General features: G+C 41.2%; 1 protein-coding gene across 1 annotated transcript; it reads right to left on the reverse strand.

Annotated features, from left to right (window-relative positions):
- Positions 1–4,837: 4,837 nt before the first annotated feature.
- LOC143121314 (transmembrane and immunoglobulin domain-containing protein 1-like) lies at positions 4,838–9,637 on the reverse strand. Its single transcript, XM_076281671.1, has 4 exons — positions 9,286–9,637; positions 7,849–8,136; positions 5,005–5,108; positions 4,838–4,849 (listed from the first exon to the last, which is right to left on the reverse strand). The coding sequence occupies exons 1-4, from the start codon at positions 9,635–9,637 to the stop codon at positions 4,838–4,840; spliced, it is 756 nt and encodes a 251-aa protein (XP_076137786.1).
- Positions 9,638–16,241: the final 6,604 nt, after the last annotated feature.

The following is a 16,241-nucleotide window of genomic DNA, read 5'->3' on the forward strand; positions in this document are numbered from 1 at the left end:
ATATAGTTGATATAGAGTCCATGTCCATGATATATCCACCCAAATATAAGAGTCACTTAGTAATGAAAGTAATGTAGTGGACAAGGGAATTATATACAACAACACATATCCAATTGGATAAACCACTTGCTCCTGTCAATGTGAGAACACTGGTGATTGTATATAGTTTGTATGTGGCGATATGAGCAGTTCTCCTGGTCATTCCATATAGGAAATCTATAATAAATAAGTGTATGCTCCACACATGTATTTTTCTATAAGGTATTTTTATGTACTTTATGTGGATAAAATATTTACAAGGTAATTGCTTTTGTTGAACTTGTCATGTTGATTTTGCCTTAAACAGTACTGAATTTGTCAGTTGTGATGGAAACCCTGTGTTTGTACAGTATTACTATTATTGCTTGACCAAAGTATGCATTTTACATTCCTGTCAAGTGTATATATATTTTGACCTGTTTGAATATCTATTGATTTTTAAATTTCCGAAATAATGTATTGCGTGTTTAAGGCTTTGAGAGAGTGTGTGTGTGTGTGTGTGTGTGAGAGAGAGAGAGAGAGAGAGAGAGCACAAGAGTAATACATATTTATGATGAATTTATGGTCTTTATGATATTATTGGCCTCTCATAGGTTTTACAGAATGTTAAGCTGAACAAAACAGTTTGATGTTTGTTGGATAACTGCCCATGTTTGGACATGGTGTTTTAGAGAATGCACTTTCACAGAGTAGTCATATACACCGATGAGGCAGTCAATTGGCATAGGAAGACATTCAAAGTGGCCACCTACCCTGATGTATGTTATGTGGCTGGAGAGTGATTGCTTTATGGGCGGTATATTTGAATGTACTGTAAATCCTCTCTCCAACTCCAGCCTTATCCCCTCCGTCACACACATCCATGTGGTTTCTGTTCAGACCTGAGCAAATGGGACACACTCATGTGCATCAAGGAGGATGTCAGTATGCTTGCACATTTTCTACATTTGTTTTTCATGTTGCTGAATGGTTTTGTGCTTGATGTTAAAATTCAGATGTTTTTCGGAAGTTCCGATTTCTTTCACAGCATACTCTGGATTAAGGATAGTGTATTTACAGTAATAAATGTTTTGAAAGATATCTTACTGACTCTTTGGAGCTTGCTTTATGGTGTGTGGTTTGGATTTTCAAAAATGTTGTACAAATGACCTCTCATATACTTTTATCTATATATATTAGTTCCACTACTACTGCTGGATATATACACTGGATATATACACATATGCACTATACTGTACACTGCTGGATTGAGGCAGAGCCTTAAGTACTCTTTTTTAAGTATTCTTCACTTATTCTTGTTCTTCCAAAGAGACTTTAGTATTCTGAAATCTTTAGTTCTCCAGTACCACAATAACAACAGATACAATTGCCATAGCTCCAGTTCCAACTATAGACTATTTTTAGCTATCCACCCTATATAAAGATGTTATTATCCTGGATGGTCCCTCGTCCTTGCCATGCTATTCACCCATAATCATGAGCAATTTCCCTTCACTTCGCATTCAGACCCACACGGTACAAAAAAGATCGGCAGCCATTACTTCCCAACCTTAGCCTTTGTGTCAGCTCATCTCCAGGTCAGCAATTGAGAGTCATCTGTGGTGGTGTTTCCTCCATGGCGAGCCCTGATCTGTCTTCTCCAGCCCAGAGCTTCACTCAGCCATGAGCCCTGGCTCTGTGCTATCACTCTAATTACTCTTTCAGCCTTATTATCACGTGGCTTTAGATGGACCTCTTCGTAATATTTATGCAAATCCAGGGCCATTTGCCTGTGTGTGGAAGATTGCCTGTAGTGTGAAATGACATCTGAATGCTGAATGAGATGTTTAAATCAGAAATGTAATACCCACATGCAGACCCACCCCCCCCCCCACCCCACCCCCCTGGTCTCCCTCATTGTCTTCTCAACCACGTCCAATAGAGGTGAACCAGAGCTCTTTTTCCCTCAAACATTAAATGGGGTTTAACATTAAGCAATGGAGGAAAAAGTATTTTATTTTTGCCTTTTTTACATGGTCTGTTACTTTTCACCGCAATGCAAAAGTATGATTGCTGATCCACGAGGGGAAAAAAACCTATTTTTTCCCCTCCCACTGCCCCAGGGAACCTGAATATCCATGCTTTCATGGAGAGATGATAACCTCAACACATCCAGTGTGATCTGTCTACCCAGCCAAGGGCAATCCCTTTGATGCAATCCACCAAAGTCAGCCTTCTGAAAAGCAACAGGTGCGATATGATAAGCTTGCATGCTCTGCATGGCGATGTGTCAGACCCCTATCAGCCCTCACAGAGCGCATCATATGCCAGCCCAACATCAGATGGTGAAGGTGATGACGATGAACAACATCTTCATGCATCATGCTTTTAAAAATTAAAGTAAATATTCACGCTATCAAATATACTTGTTACTGTATGCCAGCAAACTTGTGTTTAATCTCCACACACACACATCATATACTGTAGAGATCTCCCACCAGGGGTCAGGCTGAAGGTAGTCAGCCATAAGTATGCCATTAGCTTTGATGGGTGCTGGGCCTTCTGACTCTTCACAGCCTAAGTAGTAAGGCTATCATAAGGCACTTGTAGGGTTACGCGTAATTCTGTGCAATCAAAACACGAGACTCACTTTGACTTGCTACAGGTGGTTTATTCAGCCTCATCAATCACACAGGCACTTGGAAAAGGACCACATCAATTAAAGATTTTAATTCACGATTAAAGTACATGAGACATACTTAAATGCTGCATGTTTTAAGGTGTGGTGGAAAAACTCATATATTTTAATATTTAAATGTTTGCCAACTTTAGAGGTTACGTACTTATATATATATATATATATATATATATATATAGATAATGAAATTAATTGCACTGATAATAGACGAGACAATACTGAACAAAGTGGAGAGTGGTGCTCAACTGGCAAAACTGCACTTCAAGTGTCCTCAACAAGTCTGCTGCCCGGAGTGTGCAGTGTCAGCACAGCTCATGGTAATTATAATTAATGATGTAATTAGCAATGCTAAAATGATTCCTAACCCATCATTTGTGTTAGGGCCTAATTGTTTGAAATCAAGTTATCAGGCTTGCTATCGGCGCCAGTTTCAGACCCTGTACTCTTGTAGACTTTCAACATCAGTATGTGTACACATTTGTATTAATACTTGGCTAATGGAATTATGCTGTTACTTAAAACATCATTTGGATTAGACTAAGCTGATACTAACACATTTACTTGGACAAGGTATGTTCATGATACAGGTTGACAGAATACAGATTACAGTGCATCCAGTGCCAATAGATGCATATTTCAGGCATGATTAATAAATGACCTTTGATGCCGCTAACAAGTCACAGCACAGAAAATCAACAGAATGGGTATCACCACCCTAAACTCAGGAAGTTATGTCATGTTCTGTGTTTTTTGAAACCTTCCACCATTTTTTCCATTCTCAAAATACATTCACAGAGTATCTGACAGTTCTTTCAAAATAAAACAATCGCCGCAAAGGTTTTACTTGTGGTCAGAACCAAACAATGTCAGAGTACTGATGAGAGAACCAATGTGTGATTGAAGTGTAATTCACTTAATGAAATCACATGAAATAGTGTACCGGTATATATGTGCACATATGTGTGGGCTTGACAGTCAGAGAAAGTGTATGTATGTACAGTATGTGCATGTGTGAGACAGAGAGAAAGTGCAAAAGTACAGAGTGAAGAGTAGAATGTATCTTGTTCTCTCTCTCTCTCTCTGTCTCTCTCTCTTTGTGTGTGTGTCCCTTCCGGCTGGCTGCACGGGGTTGTGGAATGCCTGACATCCAGTGTTGAGGGGCTGGTGCTGGAGAGGAATTACTGTGAGGGTCAGGGCATCACACACATACACACAAACAGCTCTTATCACAGGGAGCACCATCTCCTTCACCCTGCCGCCTCGAGAATGCGGGTCAAAGCTGCAAGGCCACGCCGATCGCTCCTATTGACTGTGTAGCGTGGGAAACACTTGATTCCACCTCGGCGGCTGGCTGATTATTCAAACAGCATTTTCCAAACTCCTTGCAGCTTGGCACCTTGGGTTTAGCCACTCCAAAAGATATTTTCTTTCTTTATGCGATGCTGCTCAAATATATATCAAACTCATAACAATGTTCTAAATAATTCTTCATGTCTATGTCATTTTTAAAAATCAAAATGACCCAACTCTGGGACATATTTCCTGAAAATCAGCCTAAAAAGGTTATCTAATCACATAATGCATAATGTTCTGAATTATGCATGTGTCCTTTATGCACTCTCCAGAGTGAGAGACCTTGGTGTCAAGTGATGTCAGTCGACTAAATCAATTCGGTGCCTTTGACCAAAAGCATCAATATTTAACCGAGCTTAATGGTTTTATTCCCTGGACAAATATTTGATAGTGACAGTGTCATTCTAAGAACCCGGCCTGTTCCTTTTCTTCTCTTGTCCTCAGTCAATATGTAACTTGAAGGATTAAGCCAGGTGGTATGGGTGCCTACATGAGTCAACAATGTGATACCTCTTATATGACATACAGTACACCTTGTCCACAGGACAAAAGTAATCCTCTGTCCTTCACCATTCATTAACATGTCACTTATTGTGTTTTTGTTGTGTATGTTGTGACAGTAAAACAACATTGTGGTTTGTTGGGATTTAATTGTTTTTTTTTTATCACAAATACATCTCATGCATTATTTTAAAAGTACCAAAAAGTAATCAAAATATTTCATATGAATTTTAAGCATGATCCACAGGCATGCTCCCGAGAGGTCTCTTATTTCCAGCACTAGGGAGAAATGAGAAGGGAGAAAAAAATATAAAGAGGCTTTCACACCAAGAACGATAACTATAACTATGTGTGTATCTGTGTACTTTAAGACCAGATGTGCTATGACACCTTCGAGACTTTGAAGGGTTCTCTCTCTTTCTCTCACGCCGTACCTTTGAGACTTTGTCCCACCGGGCCACCACGGCCAGGGCAGCGGTGAGCGTCACCACCACACCAGCAGCGACCATTGGCCACAGCGGGAAGGCCATCTTCTTATCTACAGCGGAGGGAAAACATAATGAAAAACCCTCCTCACATGAAAACTCATCCAATCATGACCATTGCAATGCTGTACCGATTATGATGTATTTGTGTGTGTGGACTCAGAGACAGTTATGAGAAAATAAGCTACAAAAAAACAATAATGTTGAAGGTACAAAATTACAGGTAGTTTCACTAGAAGCCATTTCAAATGGCTATGAACGTCATAACAGTTGACATTTCTTATGATATAATAGTGCCATGATCCCATTATCAGCAATGAGATTCTATAGCAGCTTGATAGCATGTGCCATGGGCTGTTCTGGCATGTAACATTATCAGATTGGACATCAGTTGTCTATTCATAGGACATGACATCTGCCATGGCATAGCTACAGTATTAGATGCTTGTTTTAATCTTAAAACAACAGTAATTGGGAGGTAATGTGGGTGGGGAGAGTGACTGAACAGCACTGTCCCATGTCCACATCCACGACTGAGGTGCCCTTGAGCAAGTAAAACTCTATCTATCTATCTACAGTACCCTCCAGAATTATTGGCACCTCTGCTAAAGTTGACTAAAAACCGGTATAAATAAATAATCTGTTGGTGATTTATTGTAATCTCACAATGAAAAAAAATAGGAAAAATCCAACCTTTTGAGAAAAAGGAAAATCTCATAAAGAAATAAATATTTTTAACAAAAACACGTTGCTCACAATTATTGGCACCCCTGCTTGTAATACCTTCTTAAGCCTCCCTTTGCCAATAAAACAGCTTGTAATATTCTTCTATGACACCCCATAAAGTTGGAGAATACAAAGCAACGGATTTCTTTACAAAATCTCCCCAGATCGTCCAGATTCCTAGGTCTACACTTGTGCAGTCTCCTCTTTGACTCACCCCACTGTTTTCCTATGGAGTTTAGATCAGTTGACTGAGATGGCAATGTCTGAAGCATGTTTTTGTGTTCAGCAAACAATATTTGTTTTGATCTGGACGTTTGTTTTGGTTCATTGACCTGATGAATGATCCAATCATGACCAACTTTTAGTGTCTTGGCAGATATTGACAGATTTCTTCTATGTACACCAAACACACATAAAGTGTTTCTAGCCAAAGAGCTCAATTTTCATTTCATCTGACAATTGACCACACTTCCAGACAAAGTCACTGTACCATTCAGTAACTCCTGCCGTTTACATTGGTAGTTAAATGACTGGACAGGCTTTTACCTGCATGCCCTAATAATCTATTAGCAGTGAGGTCACTTTTGAAAAATTTTTGGGGGACTTGGTGACCCCAAGATGATACATTTGTCTGTAACCATGGGTCCTTGTCCAAGCATGTGTGTCACATTTCCAGATAATTAGAACCTTTTAATCATTGTTTTAACGGTAAATATAGGCATTTTCAACAAAGTACCTAGTTGTCATAGACATTCTCTGACTTACAAATGTCAACACACTTTCTTTTTATTTAAATGAAGTGTATTCTCTTGTCTTTCCGATGACTAGAGGATTCAGCCTCTGTGTGACTTTATTTTTCATACCATAGTGAAAAAGAAAGTCATGACTTCTGAAAGTTCACAGACACTCTGATTAACTTAAATGAAATTAGATAGGAAAATGCTTCTGTTAGGTTTTGTATATAAGATTTTTCAGGGGTGCCAATACTTATGAGCAACGTGTTTTAGTTAAAAATATTTATTTTAGGCCCCAGCCGTGGTGCGGCTGGCTGGGGCACCTGCACCGTACGCCGGCGACCTGGGTTCGATTTCCGCCCCGTGGTCCTTTCCGGATCCCACCCCGACTCTCTCTCCCACTCGCTTCCTGTCACTCTCCACTGTCCTGTAAATTAAAGGCATAAAAGGCCAAAAAATATATTTTAAAAAATATATATTTATTTCTTTATGAGATTTTCCTTTCTCTCAAAATCCTCAAATTCCCTTCAAGGTTGGATTTTTCCTAATTTTTTTTTCATTGTGAGATTAAAATAAATCACCAACAGATTGTTTTTTATACCGGTTATTAGTCAACTTTAGCAGAGGTGCCAATAATTCTGGAGGGTACTGTATCTATCTATCTATATATCTATCTATCTATCCATCTATCTATCTATCTATCTAATTAGCTTTAGCTGGAATGTACTATCACGATAAATAGGCCTAGTTTAATACAAGGATTATAAGTGATTAAGATTATAAGTGGAACTTCTATCCCTCTCCATATCTCTCTCTTCCTTGTACTTCCTGTTACTCTCAACTCTCATACTATCTCATGCAGTACTGATTCTTCTCTATTAATGTGTTACATGTTCATAAACAGCCACAGCAACAAAGAGGAATGACTGATAATGACTGCCTCTTTTTTATTATATTTATTACCAGCTTGAGGTGTCAAGCAAAGCAAAACCAGCAAAACCAAAGCAAAGACAAGCAAAACCAGCTGAATTACCATCGTAATTCAGATGGATAAACTAGCGGAAGGTATGTTTTCGCAAGAGTTTTGCTGGTCTAGCTGGTCAGCCATCATAGGGTGGTAAAGCAAGCTGGTTAACAAGCTGGTCAACCAGCAAGTCACCTTAAGCTGGTCAGGCTGCTTTTTTTCAGCAGGTACATATGGTCTGTGAAAGTTCTACCATAACTTCTCTATGTCACACAACCTCTGATATATCTTGAGAGATGACAACCATTAGAGCATGAACAGAAATATCTTTTCATGTGAATCCCGTGAAAATGGTCTCTACTCCCTGACCTTCAACGAGGAGGTGAAACGTCTTGGACCTCTCGCCAAACTCCCAGGAACGGGTCACACAGCTGTACCGGCCCTGGTGTAGCACCCGCTGGGCGCCAGTGATGGTGAGTCGAGCCTCCCTGCTGTCCTGGTAGAGAGTGTATCTTCTTTGGCCCACCAGGTACAGTGGCTGGTCATCCCGTAGCCAGGTCACTGCCACCTGCGGGTAGGCCCACACTGAGCAGCACAGCGAAGCATCCTGGGACTCCTGCACATTGATGTACTCACTGCCTGACAGGTCAGGGGGAACTGGAGAGAGGACAGGGCAGAGTGTAAGGTATACATAGTCCAGCATAGTGCATACATAGTGCATAGTACATGTATAGTGTATCCATATGCATAGATATGCTGTACATCTAAACAATCTATACATGCAGACACCTGCAATATGCACACCTATGCAGCACATCAACAGTGTACAGGAGTAGGTGTACAGGTGCACAAAGCATCATCTGGATTCTTGATTTTCAGATGCACCCTTAATGGATGTATCGGAACTCTCCCTATTACCGTCGGTCCCGTAATTCCACCGTCTTGCGTGTATGTGTCACTTAATATCCATTTCTATACAAACCAAGACAGCAGACTCCTAAAGAAACGCAACCACCCACACCACCATAGGTGTATCTAAATTAGCTATGTACCAAAAATGACATTTTACCGTGACTCGAAGAGCTGTAAACAGTGTTGTAAGGCTGCATGTACACAACCGCTTGGAGCTCCAGTGGAATTTTAATTTCATGACGAGAATTCTCGGTCTAACCGTTCATGTGCCGTTGAAACGGTGTAAATAGGCGACCCATCAGGCCAGCACTATAACTCCGAGCGTGGTAAACAAAATCGGGTATTTCAGGCAGTAAATGCTCCCGTTAAGAACCAAACCAGATTTTGTTCAAATCTACACATCTATGGCTACTGAAAAATGTAAGGTTAATTTAGTAAATGTTATTTTGAAGTGTTAAAAAACATCGTTGTTTTAGAATTTCTGAACAAAAGTGGTGATAATTGGGGTTGTTACGATAGAGCAGTGGCTCTCGAGCCCACTGCCCTGAATGTCTTGCAGCTATCCCTACTCTGAGCGCACACCTGATTAAAATCAGTGTAATTATAATGCCCCTTGATTAGAGACATGATGTGCATTCAGCTAATCAGTCAGGCATGTGGAGCAGGAATCATGCCAAAGCAGGGGGCTCTCAGAACCTCTGATGTCAAGAATGAGGACCAAAGCCAAGAATCTCAGACTAAAGTGGACCCCATATACACACACACACACACACACACACACACACACACACACACACACACACACACACACACACACACACACACACACACACACACACACCAACCATGCCTGCTTTGAAATGGGCAAAAGTGCAGATCTTACTGAGAGCACACTTCTGCCCTGCATGCTGCTGGACTCACAGTGCACTTTGATCTCCGCCGAGGCCGCCACAGTGGGGTTCCTCTTCAGGTGACAGGTGAAGGTGACCTGGTGGTCATCAGTGGTCACGTTCTGCACGCAGAGCCTGCTGGGACTGAAGTGGTTGTGGGGGTCCAGCTTAAGCAACTGGCCATCGCGGTGCCACTCCAGTTCCTCCGACTGCTCCGACACGCCTCCGCCCTCCGCCGAGCAGTTGAGGGACACCACACCTCCCACACGGGCACTCACACTGCCCTCAGTGTCCAGGGGGCTCAGCACCACCCTTATCCCTGAGCAGAGGTACAGGAAATCAAATTTGCACTCCATCCATGCACTCATTCAGCTCATACACTATCACACCTTTCTAGTATCAACTGGTTTGTCATCTTGTGATCTTCGTCACTAATTTGCACATAATTACCTTCTTTGTTGCTAATTAACATCTAATTACCAATAAGGACATCTTGCTGTTGAAAGGAAAATAATGAAGAAATGTTATGACTGCCCTCCTCTGCTCACCAAGGGCAGCCCATAAGCGAGGACATGATGTCTAGTCTCTGCAGCAGTCACGGAAATAGCAAGTCATGAACACCATGTCTCCACTCCCTAATGCGCTCAGTGAAGACCTCATGACTTACATATGAAATTGATTAAAAAGTGGAGATACTAGACAAGCTGGCTGGCTTGAATGCCCTTTTATTCTCTCCCCTCCTTTGTTGTTAAAAAAATCAGACTTCAGACTGAGCAGCAGAGAGTTGATGCTTGGATGGAGGTGTTTTTCATTACCTGCTGTCGCCAGCCGACAGGCACAGCACAGGAGGAGAAGGCAGGCATGCACTCTCATCATTTGATTTATTTTCCTCCGGAAGACCTAAAAACACGGGGAACAATACACAGAGAGTCTCTGACAGAAATAGTCAACAGTGGGCAGAGATGTGCTTCCCGACTGCTGCCCTCCAGCTGAAGTAAAAATAGCATGAGCCAAAAAAATAAATAAATTAGCTCAGCAAGTCACCCACAGCAGTGAGATGTCTAATGCAGCTGTACTTTATGACAGTAGAGACAGACTCTCCTCAGCCTACAAGCATGGCACTACCGTTTTATAAAATAAAACGTGTCTTCTTCCTCAAGATTAAGAACAATTAATTCCAGATGTTTTCCTATTTTCCACTTTTAAATGACTGATTGAATTGACATATCGTGTTATGGTTATGTCTTCTGGTTGCTGAATATAAAAACATGTATTGAAGTACATCCATTGAATTAGTCACGAACATATTTACAAACCTTTTATTTGTAGTCACAGGTATGTCCTCCTACAAAGTCCTGGTTGAATGACCGCAATCCACAAAAGGACCTTGATCCTGGGAGATTTTAGAACAGATGCTTTTTATTGCAATTGCAATGGATTTACTGTACTTTGTGGTAAAGGTATGATTCAGCAATTTGTGAAGAGTAATATAACACATCCAACATACGGCTATGGCATGTTTTCACACAGCAACAGTTCAAAGAAGGGAAAACAGGAAATGGGCCATTAAAAACACTATGGTGAACTGTTACAAACAATCTTACAAGAACATTGTTCATAACTCACAGCTTTTAGATGCAAACCCTAACACGCTCAGTGTGGGAGTAGTAAGGGAGGTTGAATTTGCCTGAGCCCTGTGTTATATGATTGACACAAGCATGTTATGTCTGGTCCAGTCATTATAGAAAAACAAGACTGGAGATTGCACTCAAAAGGTAGACGAGAACAAGAATATGATCAAATAGTGATTTATTAACCTCACCAGACTGGTCTACCTTTTAAGTGCGATCTCCAGTCTTGTTTTTCACAGTTTTCTTTGGAGCCTACGCACCAACACTGACAATAGCCACTGTGTAAGGCGCAGATTTCTCTTTTTTTGGATATTTGGTCCAGTCATTAGACATGACAGTTGATGCCCAATGATTTCCCCAACACTCTCATATGGTCAGTCATAGCCATGACAGCTTTCAAAGGCTCTGTCAGAGACAATGCCATAATAGCTAAATACACCGACCAGTATGATAACTGCTATGACATGTTCATGCTGCCATCACATCATATGGCTATATGTTTTAGTCCTGTGATGCAAGATTCAAGTTTTACAGAGTGAAAAGGACCAGAAATAACCATCACTTCACAGTTTTAGAAACATTAATTCTGTTAAACATCAGATTTTTCTCAGTAGACTGTGTGAACCTTCAGACAATATATAATCTTCTTCAGAGAAGAAGAGCAAAGAATCTTCTCTGTCTTTAACGCCTGAGGAATTGTCTCATTTGGTTGTGAAGCTTTGCTGCCCCCCTCTGTTCAGCAAGGTAATGTGCAAAGCCAACACAGTCAACTTTACTCAGTGCATGTTGTAGAGCAGGGTGGTCCACACATACACACAGACACAGGCTCACACACACGCGCGCGCGCGCGAGCGCACACACACACAGGAAGCAGAAAAAAGTACCTATGGCGTGAAGTTACGGATACGGAATGCACCTATGCATCATTCCGTGCAATGAAATGGATTCCCATAATGTTCATGAAAACAGCATAGTAATTGGATAGCCTAATAAATCGCGACTTGTTGTAGGCCTAACAGTAACTTATATCGTAGCCAATAGTCTAATTGCGATGACATAAATACATGTTTTAAATACATTTCACTCGTCTCGCTGGAGTGCGCGCCTACCAATAATAGCCTACCCATCGCTATGCTGTTTTCATGAACATTACAGGAATCCACTTCATTCATTGTTGCTTAGCCTACCCAAGAGTTTGTCAGTTTCACTTGCAGACGCGCATAGGACATTGAACGAGCACTCACAGCCTATCGCTACCACCTAATGGTATGCCTCTATATTTTATGAATTAAGAAGTATGTATTGATCAGGGAAACATTTAGTTTCTTTTTCTTTCGGTCTGCTGTTCCATAACACCATTTAGTTGTGCCGAAAAATTAACAGACAGAAGCACCGGGCATAATCTAGCCTACATTCGTGGCTCAGTGGACCAGCAATCTACTCGTTGAGGAGGCAGTTTGAAGACCATAGACCATAGATCATACAGAGAAATCCTATGCAGTTGCTTTTCGCGGACTGGTTAGGTCCAGCCCACGGCCCGGCACCAGTACGCGGATTGCCAATCACACTGCCATTGCAAAGCCCTCTGAATGCAGTTAGCTGCTCTGTTTACCGGCAATGCTACAGCGGACTTAAGCTGCCACCTCGTGGCGAAAAGTTGTCATACATTTCACGCAGCTGCGTGAATCACCGGAAGCGTGAATAAAGTGGCCACTTCTACAGGTTTTTTCAACTGCTTACACACTAAATCTTTGCTTGTCACACAATTTTCTAAACATGTCTTCCAAACATCATAACCCTACACCAAATCCGCAAAACCATACACTAATTCTCAATGTTTGACTCAGTTTTCAATGTACTAAAACAAATTTTGCAAAACACCACACACAATTTTCTACTTAAAGGTGCCATGTGTAATGTCCGCCAAAAAATCAATTCATACTCCACGTTCCATAAAAGATGGGGGCAGTATACCTCCAGAGAGTGAGTTGGTCTACCCTAGAGTAACAACCGAGAGACGTGTATTGCAGTTTGGCTGGCGGTTATGTTGCCTAGCCTGACGAGCCAGACCCACATTAAAATGTAGGGTCTGGGCACTCACCGTTCGCAGTGCTCAGTCCGAGGGGCGGGATAATCAGTTGTCTTTCAAATTCCCTCTGCACGCAATAGGACAGCGGCAGCGCTATGAGTCCCATGCGTTTCCCACCAGCGGAGCTAGTTGGCTAGTTCAAACGTTTGCCAACTTAATAAAAGTTTAACTCGTGTCACACTGTTTGCCAGCAGCAACATCCATCTTATTTGTTTTCAAGCAGGGAATTCAAGCCAAACCGTTGCAACTCTGCCATCAATCATTATGTTAAGCCCACCTAACGACTCTATACACGATTTCATTGGCCTGATTAAGTTTCGATTTCTGGAGCTCACAAGCCAACTAGACTAGCTTGGCTTGCTAGACTAGCCCTGGCAGCAAATGTAATTTGCTGCCGCTAGGGGCGCGTCTAGATTTCTAGGCTACCGCAAACCGCCTCCCATGGCCGAAACTGGTATTATGACACCTGTCAGGCTGTGGCTAGTAATTTAGCATGCTAATTCAGGTTGATATCTCTGCAGCACTATACCTTGTCATTTTTTTTAATGACATCATGCCCTTATTTCTTCTCATTCTTTTGATGCGTGTAGCTCATTTTTTGGATATTTACAGCATACCTCAATTCTTATACATGGCACCTTTAAAGATGTGCTTATGACATTTTGAATGTTGTGTGTCATTTTGGTGGAGATATTTGAGGCATTTTGCATTTTCTGTGAGCAATTGTTGGTTTTGTGTGTGGAGTTTTGAAAACGTGTGTAAACAGTTGTAAAAAACTGTAAATGGAACCCACTGTATATAGGCTAATTCATTCTGTAAACTGCTGACTCACGAAATGTATTGCAGGTCACGAAACTGATTTCGTGATTCTCTTATGCATTTCGTCTGTATTTATGTAGGCAGAATTACTTTTGACCAAAAAAAGAGTTTATTTCGTCTACAACAGTGAATAGTGCATTCAGCCTTTAGCCTAGAAATCTAGACGCACCCTAGCGGCGGCAAATTAATTTGCTCAGCCTGTACGTCTAGTATCGAACCATAGAAATTTCTATTGGCTTAACACCGTGGATGTTCTCCAATCACAGCGCTCTATTTCATTAGAGAGTCTTAAGGCGGGCTTAACAGGATAACGACATCCTGCGACAGTGAACAACAAGGAAGGTGGCTATGGCGAACGAAGAGCGGTTGTTTGAATAGGCGTTGGCGTCAACTTTGGAGGAGTTGGACTTGTGCTTTTCTTTGAAAGTAGAGCAACATAATGCACTTAAGTCATTCCTTTCGAAGAAGGATGTATTTGCCGTTTTGCCGACCGGATACGGATATGGTCGTAGCGCTGGCCTATTGCATGCCTAGGCAGTTTGAAAGACAATTCTCTGCCCGCCCCTTGGATTAAGCAGGTGAATGATTCGATTCCAGACTATACATTTCAATGATATAGGATGGCCCGCCAGGCTATTCAGCCTTGTGTCCACGAAAGGAAAAGGCCACCAGTCAATTTGCTCCACAAAATGATGTGCTCTCTTCAGTGTTTCGTGGACACAATGCAAACCAATTTGTGTATTCTGTGCACAAAAGGCGTTACGATGTAGCATGGTTTTGTAATGAATATATGTATTTCGTCAGAATCGTCACACAAAAGTGATTCTGTCCACGAATCAAGTCATGTTACATTTGGTGCCCCATAGTAAAACACCCTAGCCTGGGTGCCAGCCAAACTTAGTCCCACAACATTTGAGGTCGGGAAGTTCGGTCTGGCATTGCTCCATTGTGCAGCAACTATGCTCACCCCAGAGCTGGCAGACCAATCAAATCGGGCTTTACGATGATGGACAGGTGAGCAACAGCGCTTCGTCTATCATGTCATCTGAGCACGCTTAGGTTGATTATGTTTGCAACAAAACGCTGTGGCTAGAAGGAGACAGATGGCTTCTAAGACCCCATATGGAAAATGTATATTATTTCAATGAGGTTTTATCACTGAAAACGATTATTTCTGAAAACTTTGGCCAAAGTTGAGATGTGGAAAAACTCATGGTTTCACTTTCATTAAGGGAAAACAGCATGTTGCATTGTGACCTGTTGTTCCCTCGTTCGTTTGAAATCTCTGATTGACTACCTGTTCAAGGGAATTGCGACAGCCTTTCCCAGCTGTTTATAACATGTTTGTAGCATATCAGTGTTCAACGGAATTATTTTTAAAAATGGAAGGGGTATAGCCTATTAGTTTTTTCCTAATAGCCTACCCTACTACGTATCTCTTAGATTTTGTTCTGATTGACGGCACAATAACTTTTATAAAAGACCAGAAAACAATGTTAAGACATTTGTGGAGGATGATTCGTGTGTTCTTCCTACATCTCACGGTAAGCAATTTCGTTGCTCTGATTGGTTAGGTCTATCCAATTGAGTGCAGAGGCATTCCTCCCCTGTATCAGTTGAAACACGCCCCATAATTATGTCCCAATGGAGCAGTATCAGACTCATATTCTGACTAGAATTTGAGTATGACAACGTCAGGCTGAAAACACCTGATAGCGAAATCTAAGACAATGAAATAAGTAGCAGGGTAGGCTGTTTGAAAAAAAAAAAAATCTTAAGGAGATTTGGACATTGATGAGGGGCTGAATGATGTCATGCCTGTAACAAAGCGTGATACCTTAAAAACATAGCTGCACAAATATTATTTTTAATGGCACAAATCAGCACAAACATAGCACAAACGAGTGAGACCATTTTGGGAAGATTTGGACATGTCAGGCGTGTAACCTATAAAGTGGAATAGCTTAAAGAACATAGTAGTCTAGCACAAATGTTTCTTTTAACGGCACAAATCAGCACAAATACCACAAACAATTGAGACAATTTTAGGGAAATTTGGACAATTATGGGGGGCTGAGTGACGTATAGAGTCTGAGGGGGCTGAGTATAGTATAGATACTCTTTTGATCCCATATCATTTTTTGTATATAGTATTTTGCACTCTGACAATACACATCTCTTGCATTATTGCACTTTTGCACATCTTTCTGCTCACAACACATCATGTACAATTTCTTTGCTAACTGTTACATTCTTCTGTTATTGTCTTGTGATTTTGTGTTGTGATATTTTCTTATTTATTGTTTAGTGTTAAAAATGTCCTTATCTGTTGCACTTTTTGTCTTGTTGCGTTTTTTTCTTCTTCACCATGGGATAGAGAGAAATGCATTTCAATTCCTCTGCATGTCTAATACATGTGAA

This window comes from Alosa pseudoharengus, unplaced genomic scaffold (genome assembly GCF_046254945.1).
Source record: "Alosa pseudoharengus isolate Yale_2024_CS ecotype anadromous, Long Island Sound unplaced genomic scaffold, YU_APseudo_1.1 YU_APseudo_1.1_scf_13, whole genome shotgun sequence".
Lineage (NCBI taxonomy): Eukaryota > Metazoa > Chordata > Actinopteri > Clupeiformes > Clupeidae > Alosa > Alosa pseudoharengus.